At 44.6% G+C, this 16,400-nt stretch overlaps 1 protein-coding gene across 1 annotated transcript in view; it reads left to right on the top strand.

The window, feature by feature from the left end:
- The first annotated feature begins 6,846 nt into the window (after positions 1-6,846).
- The window catches only part of TECTA (tectorin alpha), an 83,206-nt gene continuing 73,652 nt past the window's right edge, over positions 6,847-16,400 (top strand). The window contains exons 1-2 of the mRNA XM_081890087.1: positions 6,847-6,925; positions 15,787-15,920. Of these exons, the coding sequence (XP_081746213.1) occupies positions 6,862-6,925; positions 15,787-15,920 (198 nt within the window). The 5' untranslated portion in view covers positions 6,847-6,861. The remainder of the gene's footprint in view (positions 6,926-15,786; positions 15,921-16,400) is intronic.

Below are 16,400 nucleotides of genomic sequence, written 5' to 3' on the forward strand. Positions count from 1 at the left end.
CCAACCATGGTGGTTTGGAACTTCTCAACACTGACATTCTTAGATTGCTGAACTCTGCAACACATGTGCCACTGGTGTGCAGGCTGCGCATGACCCCCTGGGTATAAATGATCCATATCCCTAAAAGCAGAAGCCACATCAGATTTATATCTATAGCTAGGGGTGTGGGGAAAAACACAGGTCAATTATATAGCATATATCATTTTAAAACAAGTAATGGCTTTTCAAGAAGCTGCTACAGCATCTGCTGGTCCATCAGACTGCATGCTAATTTAATCAGGCATTGTTTGCTAATGCTGCCATATAGACTTGCCATAGGTCCTTGAGTTGCAATCCCATGCCCACTCACTGGGGACCAAGTCCGATCAAACTCAGTAGACACATACAGGATCACACAGTTGATGTAGCAATTCTGGCCATCTAGTTTAAATACAGGAGGAGATGGGGTTGAGCAAGAGTGGAGCACCCGGGATAGAAGTTATTTCAGTCTGCAGGATCACCTTTGGAGGTTGGCATGGCAAGAGCTTCCTGACTTTGGCTGTGGCTGCTCTTTCTCTCTGGCTTGGATTAAGCGGCTTAAACAGGAACGGTGAGGAGGAGCAGTTGTCGCGATACATTTGCTCAGTTGCCTATCCCTCTCAGGCATGTGAGCATTCAACGGTGGCAAGGAGTAACAGCAGCAAGGACGAGTGCCCCACCACTAAAGTGTCATGCCGCAAAGCCACCCATGGAGCTGGCAGTGCTATGATATATTGAATGCACCTAATAAATAACTTATCCAACCAACTTCTTGTGCCTTGGCCACACGGAAAAGCGAGTTATTTCAAGCTTCTTGATTCCAGAAGATCCAGTTCCTTCCATCACAACAAAGACCACCTGCACCACTCCAGTTGTAATGGCCCAGTGTACATCTCATTTGATAACTGCCGCAGTGGTTGCAGCTGTGCTGATCCACAAAACTGTAACCCAGGCATTGGCAATGACTTCCAAATGGAATGTAGAGATTTGAAACCCCTGAGCTTCAGAGAGCTCATGCTAGGCTACCCGAGATTTAGTTACCAGAAGTCTCATGGAAGACTCATGGCCTGAAGACTGAAGACTTTGTCACATGTCCTTTGTAGAAGAGATGGCATTGATTTTGTTCAGTAAGCAAAATGTTGGGGCAGGTCTCTTTAATTACTTCAGGCAGAAGGGAAAGGCAGCCTGGGATTGAATCCTAGCTGACACTGATCACTCCACCTTCCTCACAAGACTCTTCCAACTATTAACCTCGCTAGGGCAAGTAACTAGACCTAATCCTATAATACATTCTGAGAATACATGTCTTCTTCCTTGGTGCCCAATGGCGTCCCTTCATTATTATCAATTATTGCACATGGAATAGAATTGAACCAAATATCCTGCCTTTCCAAACTTGAAGACATAAGTTAGGTCAGAATGATAACCGTCAGGTTCCTTTGACCGCTGAAGTGGAGAGTGTCTGAAGGTTGTTGAAACCAGTATTAAGGAAAGAAATGAGCACAGCGGTATATTTTGGACAGATACTCCTACAGAGTCTTCATTCTAATGTTGAATAAATGGCCATCTGTCTGTCATGAAATTTTCTGTTTTTGTCCTCCATCCACCTGAAACTTCTGCATCAGTCTCTCTGCAAGCAGTGCTTCCCAAATTACATTATATCATCACTTGGCAACTCTTTAAAATAACTAGAAATGACAGGTGTGACCATTTTACCAATTAAGACATATTCTAACTGATAAAAAGTGCCAAAGCTAGTGTCCTAATGGGAACAGGGTGGATTAATGCACATGTAATTTGGACTGAAACACATCGGCAGTGTTGCAGTGTCTCCGTTGGTGTGTCTTGCAGAACAGATTCGTGCCTCCATTTTTGCTTTGGGATCCTGTGTGGATTATCTTGGGACACTGGATATCCAAATTCTATTCTCTTAGTTTCAGTTCACATGTCTTTGTGCCACTAACTAGACTAGGGAGTTGGCTTAATCTGCAATGCAGTTGGGGGGTGTTGGTGAATAAATGGTGCAGAACCAATTATGCAGGGTGGGGCTTACCTAGGACCCCCCCCCCAAAAAAATTCATTCAAGTTGGCATCCCCGCTTCCAACACATCTTGCAATGGACAAAATGCTAGGGGGGGGGGGGAATGGATAGATAAGAGGTCACCAGCTTCTCAACCAATTGTCCCTCTGCCCTTAACAACCACTGAATCTCTGCAGACGTTACTGAGCACTTTGTGCTAAATCGCCAAGTCACAAAACGCTGCAGAACAAGCTGCTAGAACAGGCAGTGCTGGTTTGTTCCCTTATAAATTGGCAACTCTATAGCCAGGTTCTTTCCTGAAACAACACCACCCCCCTTAGCCTTTTTGCAACAGGTTTGCCAGGCTGAAAGGTGGGGCATGGATTTGGCAGACTGGAAAACCTCAACTGGTTTCTGGACATCTGTTTGATGTCCACAGTACAATTTACTTGGAAGCCAACAGCCCTCACTTCGTGTGTGTGTGTGTGTGTGCGTGCTTAATTCCTATGCTGTTTAATGCTAATTTTGTAATACTATATAGACCCTCCGTCAGGAGCACAAAGAAGGAAGGGGTGCCTTTTCCTCCCCCTTTTGTAGTGTTTTTTTTCTCCCCCCTTGTAAGTGAAAAGTGATTCTGGTCAAAACAGCCACATACCTGGTTCCTTGTAGCTTTGACATTTCCCTCCTGGAACTACTGGAAGGTTTAACTTTTCAGAAAGAACAAGAGCGAGAGGCTGCTCCTGACTTACACGGCCCACATTTTTGATCTGCGTTTTTTGATTAGCCAACTTGTCAATAACCATTAGAATGGGAAAGTGGATTTTGTCCTGAATTGGAACTCGTCACTACAGTACTCCATAAAGGGGGAGAAAAACTGCTTTGTGTTGATTTTCAATAGAAAGACCAAAAGGACTTTTGAGGGGCATCAGCCATCAACCATAATTAGTAAGAGGGCTTTTGGCATGTGCCCTTGACATCATTTCTTTCCCCCAGGTTTTTTCCAAGTTTTGGGTTTTCTATTTCAGATTTAAATTTTCTTCGCCACAAACCAGGTTGGTGATTTCTTTTCCATGTATATGTTTTTTAAATCTTAACTTCCTCTGAGTCTGTCCCTTGCAAGCCTGCTTTTATGACAGCATTTCAGTGATGTCTTGTAAAATAGGCAGAGTTGAACTTCTCTTTGTCTGCCATTTAGGAGCCCAGCAAAAAAATTGAGAAGCTAAAATTAATTCTGCCCCTGTAACAATCCAGAAATATGTTCAGTATTCCAGGAACTCTGGATTTATTTGATAGAACATGTCACATTTGCTATATCAATGTCAGTTCCTGGTTATATATATAGATAAATGCTGAAATTTCATCTTGATATCTTTATCCTATACCTATCATGCACACATTAAACTTACATAGAATGTTAGTATGTCATTACATATATCTCTCTTTTCCATTGTACAGTTTTATAATTATATCTCTGTCACTCCTACGTTTTAGGAAAATGAATCTGTACGTGTGTGTGTGTGTGTGTGTGTGAGAGAGAGAGAGAGAGAGAGAGAGAGAGAGAGAGAGAGAGAGAGAGAATGTTAGACACAGGTACATTTACAAGCCTTTAGTTGAAGAATTTAAGCAACTCTGATTAATGATAGCTTTACACTGCAGAAGAAAGGCGACATCTGAATCCAGTAAAAGTTAGTTATGATAACCATGGATGCATGGGAGCCCTCCTCTTCCTGTCCCCTCAAGACTGCGAACCGCCCTGAGACCTGTGAGAATAGGGTGGTAAACAAGTTTAAGAAATAATAATAATAATAGATTGGGGAAATGGTGGGAAAGCTATTTGTAGCAAAGTCCCATTGAAATCAACTGATTGAAATTCATCATATTGAAGTCCTGCTCCATTGCTTTCAATGGCTCATGATACAGCCTGACCCAACGCTTGTTTCAGAAGTAAGTTCTGCTCATTTACAGCGGGACTTGGAGGTGGCAGGTTGTATCCAACTGAATCCATGCTCAGAGTGGATCCAATGAAAATTCATTGATTTCAGTGGGTCTACTCTAAGGTTACCAGATTCCCCCCCCCCAGTGAATCCGGGGTCACTTTTCAACTTCCTACTAAATAGATGGATTTTGTCAGGGAACTGATTTGTAAATCCAGGGACTGTCCCCAGGAACCGGGGACGTCTCGTAACCTTAGTCTACTATGAGTATGGATTCAATTGGCTACAACCCGGTATGTGCAGATGACTGCAGCTGTAGTTGCTACTGTATTTTGCTGGCTTTTGCTCAGGTTTCTGAAGATATATCGAATCCTATACTAGTCCCATTGCCATCTCCTAGCATATACGTGTGTATGTAACCATTCTGGGTTCATAGTATCGAAGAATTATAAAGTTGGAAGGAAACGTGAGTGTCATCTAGTCCAGCTTCCTGCAATGCAAGAATCTTTTGAGCAGTGTGGGCATGACCCTGAGATTAAGAAAATCTTTAATAAAATAATAATAATTCAAGAGTCTCCATGCTCTACCAGCTGAGTTTATCCGTGGGATCTTTGTACGACTTGTGCTGACATTCAGTGCTCCAGACTGACTTGGGCACAATTGTAGATTTTAATAATAATAATAATAATAATAATAATAATAATAATAATAATCTGTAAACCCCCTTTATGCCACTGCTTTGCACCATATTCAGAGCCCCACACAGCTCCCTTCAAAGGAGGGTCAGCTCTGTGGGTGTCCTGGGGCTGCTCTCCCCCCACCATTGAACTAAATGCAGGAGGCATTGTGGGTTGTCTCCAGTGATGGACCTACCCAGAGTAGACCCATTGAAGTTAATGGGTACAGCAAACAGGTTCATTCATTTCAGTGGGTTCTACTCTGAGTTGAACTTTGTTGAAGACAGCCATGTGAGTTCTGTATTATTATTTATCTACATGAGTAAGATACCGCTTAATGGCAGTCGTCTCTTAAGTGCTGTACAAGAAACACAATACAGAAAAGGCGATAATTAGTTAAAACTAAAAGCAGGCTTGTGTTCAAATGCCTGCTAGAAAAGAAGTATTTACTAAGCATCAGAAGTTCAGCAGAGAGAAGGGGCCTGAATGACCTCAACTGGATTGTAGTACCACAAAATTGGGTCCACACTACTGAATGAATCTCAGCTTCTGGTGGATCTAAGCCAGCCTTTCTCAACCTGTGGGTCCCCAGATGTTGTTGAACTACAACTCCCATCACCCCTAGCTAGCAAGACCAGAGCTCAGGGATGATGGGAGTTGTAGTCCAACAACATCTGGGGACCCACAGGTCGAGAACTGCTGATCTAAGCCATGCAGCTGAGCCATGGTGACCATTAGCAGCAGGGCTTTTTTTTCCCATCCAGAACGGGCCAGAACAGCATTCCGGCACCTCTCAGCTGGGTCTCGGAAGTGGGGGGGGGGGGAGAGAGCTCTGACCAGCCTCAACAAAGCTCTGGTGCACCTCCAGCTTGTGAAGAGACCTTTTCAGGAGCCTGCAGAGGATGTCCTATTCCTCAACTGAGCAAGCCCCCACATTGCTCCGGCTCACATGAGCTGGAGAGGTGGGTTGAGGGCTTGTTAAGCTGCTCAGCTGAGGCAAAGAAGGCCCCCCACCTTGCCTCAACTGAGCAGCCTCAACAAGCCTCTGGCTCATGAGAAGACCCTCCCCACCCCCCAACCCAAAGAGATCCTCTTTGGGCTCTGCAGTGGGTCTTCTGAGGGACACTCGGTCCAGCACCTTTTTTGCCTCAAAAAAAGCAGTGACTTTCCTGAAGACCTCAGTGACCGGGCAGGGATAAGAGGGATTAAGCAGTCCTTGAGGTACCTTGAACCCAAGTCATTAAGTGCCTTGCAAATTAATACAAGAGCCTTTCACCTGGTCCAGAGTGGCAGTCCATGCTTCTCTCTTTTGCAACAACAGATTCCTGGGCAGAAATGCAAAAATCTGGCCCTGATTTAATAAAAATGCAAAGGTAATGAAACTCTGAGCACTTTACATTGAGAGCCATTTTGTACCGGATTAATAATGTATAACAAATTCCTCAGGGCACGAAAGGAATTAAAATACCCACGTAGGATTTCTGTATTATTTATGGAGCTTCGTTTTTATCTTGTCTCCGCACACGCCCGCCCCTCCCGTCGAACCCTTTGCAAAACTGATATCTGTGTTAACGCAAAAGATGGGCAGCTGTGTCAATGTTTGTCCTCCCATCCTACCAGTCAAGAAATGTGAAGTGTTCTTTGCCTCACCAGCTGATACAGAAAGGGAAGAAGAAGACGAAGAAGAAGAAGGAAGGATTAGTTAAAGCAGCGTTGAAAGTCTTCCAGCGAGGAGAGCACTCCACGGTAGATAATTGGCTCTCGTTTTGGTATACAATAAGAATCTGTTCAGCCAAAAGCTTTGTAGTGTGGAGATCATTGAGGAATCGTTTGGGGTTATTAGGGGAATGAGTGTTTCCTCTCTGAGCTATTTTCATATTCAGACCTATTAAAGCTGACACTGGTAGCACTTTCTAGCAAACTTGCCCCCTCCGACATTGTTCCCTCAGTTTGCCCCGACAAAATGAGCCAAACAAACCCTTTGTTCCCCTTTTCAAACAAGAGCGGTGTCGTTAACCGCGACCTAATTAAGAGGTTTTGTGTTTGTGGGCACGGATGGAGTGACTGGTTTCCCAAATTTCAAGCCGTCTGGTCCCGTCAAGCGATGCTGAGGCAATCTTGACATACGCTTTACGGTGGGATTTACATATGGGATCTGGTTCTGGATGGGCGACTGATTTGCTGCACTTTTTCTCCTTCCTCTTCCTCTAGGATGAATTACCCGTCGTTCTTTAGAAGCTGGGTGGCTTTTGCCTTCATAATTATTCGACAGCAAGGTTAGTATTTCGGCTCGTCAGCGGCCGGATACTGATACTTCCCCGGTAATTAGCAAACCGCTCCCGTCAAAGATACGCTGCATAAGAACCAGGCATGTATAGCTAATGGCTTCTCAGTTTTGAAAGCAGAGTAAGTACATCTCGCGGGCTGCAGCCGGACTTATTTCCAAGAAAGAGCATCCTTGGGACGCCAGAACTGGTGCCCTGACCTTAGCATCCCACCCCACAGATGTCCACGGCAGCAGGGAGGCAGCTTCCCATCCCACTGGAGAACTGGTGTGAGTTAAAGTACCAGATAAGCAGGGTCACTTGGGTGAGTCTGATTGTCACCAGCCGGAAGGGAAAGTGAGTAATGCCTGTGATTCTGCAACTCACCTGCATCCCACAGCCGTGTGGAATCACACCATGTGGAAGCAACTGCGACGCTGCCATGGTGGATGCAAAAGGCACCCTATTTTGTGGGATCCACATAGCACCTGCTTTCGCTTCTGTACCAGCAGAGAGAGGCAGTTATCTCCTGCCTTATACAGTCAGCTTACCTGAGCACTCCCATTGTCGCCTCCTGTACGCAACTAATTGCACAGGCAGGTCATCTAAGGAAGTCTTGCCCGATGTTCCCCTTTTCCCATTCCCTTAGAGAAATAACGAAGTGATGATGTGGGGCAGAGTCTTCTTTGTGGTGGCACTTGGTTTATGGGCCTACCACCCCAAGAAGGCTCATCTCTCCCATTCTGGTTTAGTTTTTAGGCTTCAGGTGAATCTAATTCTGTTTCAGAAAGTTTTTTGAGATTCACAGAAGTGATTTTGTGTTTGATGAAGTGTAGCTTCTGTTAAGTTGGTGGTTTTATTGTTTCAGTACAGTATTTGTTTGCTTGTTTCTGTATGGATTTTTTTTCCCCCAAAATGGGAGGGAAATGGTGTTGTAATAAATAGCCTGTCCCTTCCCCTATATAGGTGAGTGTGTTTAGGGACTGATATCAGAAGCCATTATTCAGACTAGTTTCGGATCCCGGTGGAAAGCTTTGATCTACCCTGTAGAACTTGTTCCCAATAAAGGGAAACGGTTGTAGCGCTTTTCCACAGGTAAACCTTTGGGGATGTTTGAAGAGGCTGCACCTGCAAAGATGCAGCTCATTGCTGATTCTTAAAGCAGCTGTTAAAAGGAAAAGTTGGGCTCAGTTCCACTCTTGGAAAAAAGAAAGAACAACAACCCCTACATTTCACAGCTGTGACCCAAGCTGTAATTGTTCAGCTATTACATAACAGCTGGGAAATGATTTTGCTCGCTCACTGTCTCTCTGGCAAAGGAATGCTTGCCAGAGACATTAACAGCGTCCGTATCCATATGCAAAAACATGTTGATTATCTGATTGGCTGTGCTGCCTGCCAGTCTCTCTGTTTTATGGCAACTTATCTTTTACATGTTTGCATTTTAAACAGTTTTCTTTTTCTTTTTTTTAAAGAGTTCCAGAGACAGAGAATGTCTCATAGCAATATCTTTCAAGCCCTCTGTCACCTGCAAAGATGATTAAGATATATGTGTTTTGCGTTGTGTGCAAGAAATTGGTAGTGTTTTTGAATGGGCAAATACGTCAATTTCGTTTTTTCTTGGGTTCTCTGCATTTCCACCTCAGCTTGTGGATTTTTCTTTCTCCAGAAAGAGTCCTTGTGTAGATTCATCGGCATGTTAGTGCAAATTTCTCCTAATGTACACATTTTTGCAAAGCAATGTTCCCCGATATAATGCATTTTTTCCATGTTGCTTTCAGGAATATGTGCATTTCAGTTCACACTGGACCCTACCCTATGCTTATTCTCCTTTTTAAATTTTGGTACACATTACTGGGTTTCAGAAAATGCATTGGAGATTTGGAGAAGTGCAGTTTTCAAAGGATGGCTGTTCATGCAATTTCAGAAAGTGTGAATTGGGTAGATTCACCTTTAAATGCAATTTAATTTCTCCACCCACCCACTCCCATTCCTGTGCATGATAGCTTAGGGTGGCGTGGCAGCGAGCAAACAGAAGCAGCAAGCAATTTCTGCTAAGGGGCATCTCTGCTGAGGTTAGACAATAGCTTTGGGGTGGTATTTATTTAATTGCTTTTGTGGGGAGCCCAGCATTCCTCCAGGGTTCACAGCATGTCCCATGTGGTTCTTGGTGGCATTTGGAGTTCAAATGCATCAGCAGAAATTGAACTTAAAACCAAATCACTGTTGCAGGAGCACACTTTACGCTTGATATAAGTTCACTGAGACTCTGGGTTTAGGAAGACGAGGAAGCTGCATTTATCGCAGGAAATACATGCTAGGTGGGAAATATCCTAGTTCTAATAAAGTTAAGATGAGAGAATACCATGAGCTGCACCTGCTCTTGCATCTCAGCAACAAATACACAAAAGGCACCTCACAAGTTGAGAAGTGAAGAAGAGGAAAGTAAGAAATGAGGTCAGCAACCATAAGAGTATCGGTCTAGCCTGAAGGAAGGGCAAGAAAGGTTAAAGGGCAGTCTAGGAAGTCTGGAGGTGTGTCCCCCCCCCCGACTCTCTCTGCTATTTTGTGTGCAGACACATTAGCCTTCAGTGTGGGCCGAGTTGCATCTCACTGCCAACAGTCCTCCCCTCTTGGTCTATCCCAGGCATAGGCAAACTTGGCCCGCCAGATGTTTTAGGACTACAACGCCCATCATCCCTTGCTAACAGGTGGTCAGGGATGATGGGAGTTGTAGTCCCAAAACATCTGGAGGGCTGAGTTTGGCTATGCCTGGTTTATCCTCATAGCACCCTGTGTGAGCTTTCTGGTTAAGTGGGGGTTCAAACCCTGGTATCCCCAGGTCTGGCCTAACACTCCCTAATCCAGGGATGGGGAACCATTTTTAGCCAGGAAGCCACATTCCATTCTGGGCAGCTTTCTGGGTGTCCTCATCCACAGGCCCAAAGGAGAGCTTGTGCGAGTGGTTTGTTGCAGGGGTAAAAAAATGCCAGAGAAGTCAATTCTAGTGCTTTATTGTAGAAAAGTGAAAACTTACAATGCAGTGCCAGAAACTTTCCTGCCTTTACAGACTCGGGGAAACCCCTGAAACGGAAAACGTTTGTCATAATTGTCCACAAGAGAGGAGTGTGTTAAGCATTACTTATTCAGAAAACATCATATGTCAGTTTGGCCAGAAATTTCTATCGGTCCACCCGACCAATGAAGGCCTAGATGGCAGGCATCCAAGCTCCCCTCCCAAGGCCAACAGCCAAGCATCCCAAGTCAGCAGATAGCATCAAAGCCAGCCAATTAGCATCTCTCAAAGCAAGCGGATGAACATACAGTGGTACCTCGCATCCTGAATAAAACGTAAGACGTGACAGCGTGTTTGCGCTGCCGCGTTTAGCTGCTTCCACGCGTGACGTCATTTTGAGCATCTGCGCATGCACGAGCAGCAAAACCCGGAAGTAACGCACTCCGTTACTTCCAGGTTGCCGTGGAGCGCAACCCGAAAGCGCTCAACCTGAAGCACATTCAACCCGAGGTATGACTATATTGCAGTGAATGGCATATCCCCAGGGTATTGTGGGCTACCAAGTTGACCTTTACAGGCCTTCCAGGTCATTTTCACCATTTGGTTCTACAGACTGGGGGCCACGTGCCAATGCTGGGTGCACCCAGATGCAAAGTGGGAGGAGGAGAAAAGTAATTCTTGCATTTGCATGGTAGGTTAGTTTCTACATACCCTGCACAACCTCACTTTATCAAGTATCCAAGGAAGCAGTAGGCATTTGAGGGTTCAAGGACACATTCCAGCCAGTCTAAAACACCTAAGGAAGGGCCATTTCTTGGCGAGATTCCCCGGGGCCAGATAGACTCACCTGGAAGTCCTGGGTCTCAGGTCCCCCCCACCCCCTATTCTAATCCTTACACCGCACTGGTAATTGGCCAGGTGTTTTTAGGCCCTGTAGAGTCTATCAATTCTTTCTCTCCTGTAGATCCTATCAATTATTTTTTAAGCATATGCAAGCACCTTAATTCCAAGTTGTTAGAAATTCAGCAAGGCACTACCCTATGGGAGTTTACAGTTCCTTCATCCACACTTTGCCTGGACACGAATATGAAAAAAACCTCACAATACATTTCCTGCATGGGCCTTATTTATTTATTTAATGCATGGATATCCCACCTTTCTCCCAAGATGGGATTCAAGGTGACTCACAAAAATTTTAAAGCATCATGATAAAACACAAAGTAAGTTTAAAAGTGTAGCTGAAGACCCTAGTTAAAATACAATAAAACGCTTTTAGCACCAGCAATTCAAATACCGATTGCCCCAAATACCAGCTCCCAGTGGTCAATATTGTCTGGCCTGCCAGAACAGGGAGGTCTGAGCCTACCAGAGGAAAGGCAACGAGGAGGGAGCCTGTCCGACCTCTCTTGAGAGAGAATTCCACAATCTGGGGGCAGCCGCAGAAAAGGCTCTCCCTCGTGTCACCACCAGCTGTGCCTCTGATGCTGATGGGATTGAGAGACCGTATTCGCCTGAAGAATGTGAGGGGAAGCTCCAGGGAGACCAGGGATTTCCCTCATCACAGCAGAGGGTGGAGCCTGCATCCTGCTGCGCTGGGCCATTTATTTATTTCAACGATCTCAAGTCCTTGTAACCGATCTCCAGAGCCAGGACAGTTGCCCTCTTTCACAAACAGATCCTTCATGCTTGTCGTGGTGCCAAGCCGAAGGGCTTTTGTTGGAAGTTTGGGTGCAACTCAGCTTGCCGAAGAGAGCTTTACATGGGGTTAAGGCAGATAGCGCGGGGCCCTTCCACATTCCCAGACTATCCCTGTACCTTTAACCTATCAGCTTACTTCTCTTATCTCTTTCTTGTTTGGCCTGATATGTCTCAGGTTGCATCCTGTTTACAACTTCCTCCTCCTTCTCCTCACACTTCTCTCTCTCAGACCTCTGGATGAGAGGTCATCTTCATACTATCCTCTGAGAACAAAGGGAGCAAGCATGGCTGCCTTGTTCCTCTCTAGACTAGCTAGTGGGACTAGAACTGGAAACATTTCTGTCCAAGTTCAGCATCTTTCCTGCAATAAACAACTTTATTATTTTCTTCCCTACCAGCATCTCTCGATGTGCAAAAAGTAAAGGCCATTCTCAAACCAGATTCACTAGCCCAATGCATTTCTGAATCCAATTCTGAACCTGAAACTGTTCTTTACCTGAAGCACCACTTTAGCTAATGGGGCCTCCCACTGCTGCCGCGCCGCTGGAGCACGATTTCTGTTCTCATCCTGAAGCAACGTTCTTAACCCGAGGTAATATTTCTGGGATAGCGGAGTCTGTAACCTGTAGTGTATGTAACCTGAAGCATATGTAACCCAAGGTACCACTGTAGTTTTCTTATTGGAAAAATACCCAAGTAGGCAGCATGCTCAGAGCCCACAGAACACTGAGTATCTGTTGGTGAAGAGAAGGGAAATGGGGAGTTGGAGATGAGGAGAGGGTGTAGGATGAAATGTATTGGAAGAAGGAATGACCGGCTGGACGCTGGAACAGAAACAGCACACTGCAATATTTGTTGCAGCTCCCCTCTAGATGGCAATACAAAGGCCTTGCTCAGGAACTTGTGCAAGATTCGGACTCATTAATTTCTCACACAGCATCCAAAAGAGCTTTTTCTGTGGGCAGAAAATGCTTTTCTATCAGGGCGGGACCTTTTGATTCAAGCCACGGGCCTAGTCACCAACCAGTGCTGTGGCAGGAATGGGGCCACCAGATACAGTCCTGGTTATCCCCTCTTCTCTCTCTCTCTCTCTCTCTCTCTCTCTCTCTCTCTCTCTCTCTCTCTCTCTGTCCTGGTGATCCCCTCTTCCTTCTCTCTTTCTCTCTCTCTCTCTCTTTCACACACACACACACACACACACACACACACACACTACATGCATGCATTCCTAGTACACACCTCAGTGTGTGCAAAGAACTCAAGTGTTTCAGAAACTGTGAGAAGGAGGCCCAAACCCTGAATCTGGGTCAGGACCTGACGACTCTACCTGCCATTATGGCATTTAGCAAATTAGGAGAAATGCCATTGCGTGAAGACCTTGCCGTGGCTGAAAGCAGAGGTGGGAATGCGTAATGTGATTCAGAAAATGGCGAAGGGCCCTGAGGTTGTGGCCAGGGATGGTGGAGAGATTGGATGCAGCACGCAAACCCATCAAATCTGCACTTTCCAAAGCTATATGTCCACCGAAACACAGCTAAGCCTTTGACATTCACGCTGCTCTGAATTTTGTAAGGCAGTTCTCCAACTGAACCACGTTTACAAAGATGCATACACTGGGAGGAAGCGTGCATAAAAAAACATTAGTGAAAATAATATACCGAAATGCGCTACGGCAGGGAAGATTGCTTGCAAAATAAGTCAAAAGTGCATATAAAAATGTGATTATTAGGAAAAATTCGTACTAAAACCAATGAATTTTCAAGAGGTATTTTTTAAAAAAGAAAGAAAATCAGTAAATAGCTGCAAAATGTGGAGAACTGAATTTAAGGCTGGAAAAATGAGAAAGTGAGTGAACTGAAATCCAGGAAAGCAGATAGAAGGCAGATCCTTCCATCCCTAGTTTTGGCCTTTAGGTGTTCTGATCGAATTGTTAAGACAAGTGCTGCTGAAGGGCCAAAGAGCAGCAGGACAGCCAAGGGGACTCTCCTTTTCTCAAAATCCAGGAAGACGCAGTGGGAAGGTGCCAGTGCTGAATGACTCAATAGGCCATTCTGGGCTAATAATAATAATGATGATGATTTATTTATACCCCACCCGTTTGGATGGGTTTCCCCAGCCACTCTGGGCGGCTCCCAACAAGAACACCAATAACAACAAAAAAATTGCAACAACATTTTTACTCCTTCCATTCTGTGTAGGTTAGAACAATCCAGCAGGTGCGTGACAAAAATATTATACACGAGATACTGTCCAAAATCATTCCACTCCTTTTAAAAAGTTCATATTTCATTGGCCAGTTCTTCAGTTTCTGCAGATATATCTCCATTAATCTCCATTTAAGCACATGCTTAAAGCACTTTCAATGAAAGAGTGCACACACACAAAATGAGATTTTTTTATTTTCAAAAAATGTGATTATTTTTTTTAAAAAATTAAAGTCTTGAGCAGTCATCATGGGGAAAATCAGAACTTTGTTAGATTTCTTTACACTCCACGCTTTCCCCCTGTCTTCCATTCTCTTTTCAATTACTTATCCCCACTTAAACCAGGGGGACGTCCTACTAACGTAGATGGAAATAATGCAAGGACATCAGGTCCTGTCATGTGCTACAATAAATCTATGCTTCATTGTTATTTTAATTTTTTTATTTTATACTGTTAACTATTGTTCTTACTTTGAATTGCACCTGGGGGATCCATCACCTTCTCAGTGCTTAGGGCCTCTAAAGGTCTCCATGGGGCACTGGTAGGCGCCCATATGAAACTTAACATAGGACTGCAGCAAAGAGTCTTAAACAGAGGGTGAATTGTTTTACCTTTGGAGGCTCGGCTGAGCATTCATTGACTATAACGAGGGCAGCAAAGTTCTTTTCTAGCCGAGACGGCATTATCCCCTCATGTAAAAACATCAGGGAAAGAAACCTCAGCCAAGCAGATACAATTCAGTTGATGTTGTGTGAGCAGGGGTTTCTGCCCATCATGGGAATGTTTCAGGACAGAGCTGTTGCCATTTCGCCTTTGCCAGTAAGGCCATTTTAGCAAGTGGTTTCTCTGGGAACATCTGCAAACTTGTATCCGTGTTCAGGCTTGGGCCTTATACAGTGGTACCTCGGGTTACAGACGCTTCAGGTTACAGACACTTCAGGTTACAGACTCCTCTAACCCAGAAATAGTACCTCGGCTTAAGAACTTTGCTTCAGGATGAGAACAGAAATCGCATGACAGCAGCGGGAGACCCCATTAGCTAAAGTGGTACCTCAGGTTAAGAACAGTTTCAGGTTAAGAACGGACCTCTGGAACGAATTAAGTTCTTAACCCAAGGTACCAATGTATGAGCAACTGGAGGTTTGGCACTCAGCTCAGCTTAAATCAATGTGAAAAATAACTTTAAACATGGCAGATCAGACAAACTTTAGGGGTTATATCCAATCTCATCCTGCCTACTCAGAGTAGACCCACTGAAATCAATTGTCATGACTGACATTAAGGACATATCTCATGCCCTCCAACATTTCTCTGATGAAAATAGGGATGTCCTATTTAACAACAACAACAACAATTTTATTATTTATATCCCCGCCCATCTGACTGGAATGCCCCAGCCATTCTGGGCCGCTTCCAATATATATAAAAACATAATAAAGCATTAAACATTAAAAAACTTCCCTATACAGGGCTGCCTTCAGGTGTCTTCTAAAGGATGTATAGTTACTTATCTCCTTGGCTCAGGAGTCGCATAACTCCACACTCTCCAACATTTCTCTGATGAAAATAGGGACGTCCTATGTAAAAGCAGGACATTCTGGAACCAAATCAGAAACCGGGACGGCTTCTGTAAATGCGGGACTCTCCTTGGAAAATAGGGACATTTGAGGGGGTCTGAATTTGCATGTGTCTGCTCTAAGGTCCACAGGTGTCACTTTTGCTGGTCCTTATATCTTGCCTGAGTATAGTGAATGCATCATTCTAAATTACCAGCTATGACTCACCACAGATGGAGGTGCATCTTAGTGGACGGGTACTCATTTTGCTTGTTTGTTTTAAATATTAAAGGGGCTTTCAGGGCGAGGGAGATGAGATGGTTCTGACTGTGTGTCAATGGTGACCGCAATGCAATGGTGCTGGCATTTGAATAATAGAACATATGTCCCAATTACAGCTCAGGCCATGGCAATTTTGTATCCGTTCTGGCCCAACGACACCAAAACGCCCAAAGTGGATGACGGCAGCTCCCCGGAGATCAAGCTGTCCTTCCCATTCATCTTCTTCGGAGTCCCATATCGAACCATTTTTGTAAGTACAGGGCTGGGGCTGCGGAAGCCGCCGGACCCTATTATTCATTTTCCCCGCCATTAACGTCTGCATTTTAAACACAGCTTCCCTCCAGCATTTCAGGCCAGAGGAAGATTTATGGAATCCCTCCTGACAAGTTCTTAGATTTCATGAACTGATAGGTTTTATGATTAAGAAAGTCAGAGGTATATTTAATGGGCTAATGTTCGTGGGGCAGGGATATAAAAGGCAATAACTTGCCTTTTGCAGGTGATTAAACACCAGAGAGACGCGAGGGCCTTGACACGTCGGACATTATTCCTGTTGCATGACACGCAACAAGCGTATGGAGGGAGCAGCTGCAGGAAAATGAAGATTATTTATTTCGTCCCAGCTTCGGGGATTTTTTTTAATTTTTATTTTTTGCATCTTTATTTGTTTTGTTTGTTTGTTTAGCAGACGAGCTGTTCGGCTGACATGATCTCTCATGGTGGTGCTTGA

The sequence above is a fragment of the Podarcis melisellensis genome, assembly GCF_964234715.1.
Source record: "Podarcis melisellensis genome assembly, chromosome: 15".
NCBI classification, from domain to species: Eukaryota; Metazoa; Chordata; class Lepidosauria; order Squamata; family Lacertidae; genus Podarcis; species Podarcis melisellensis.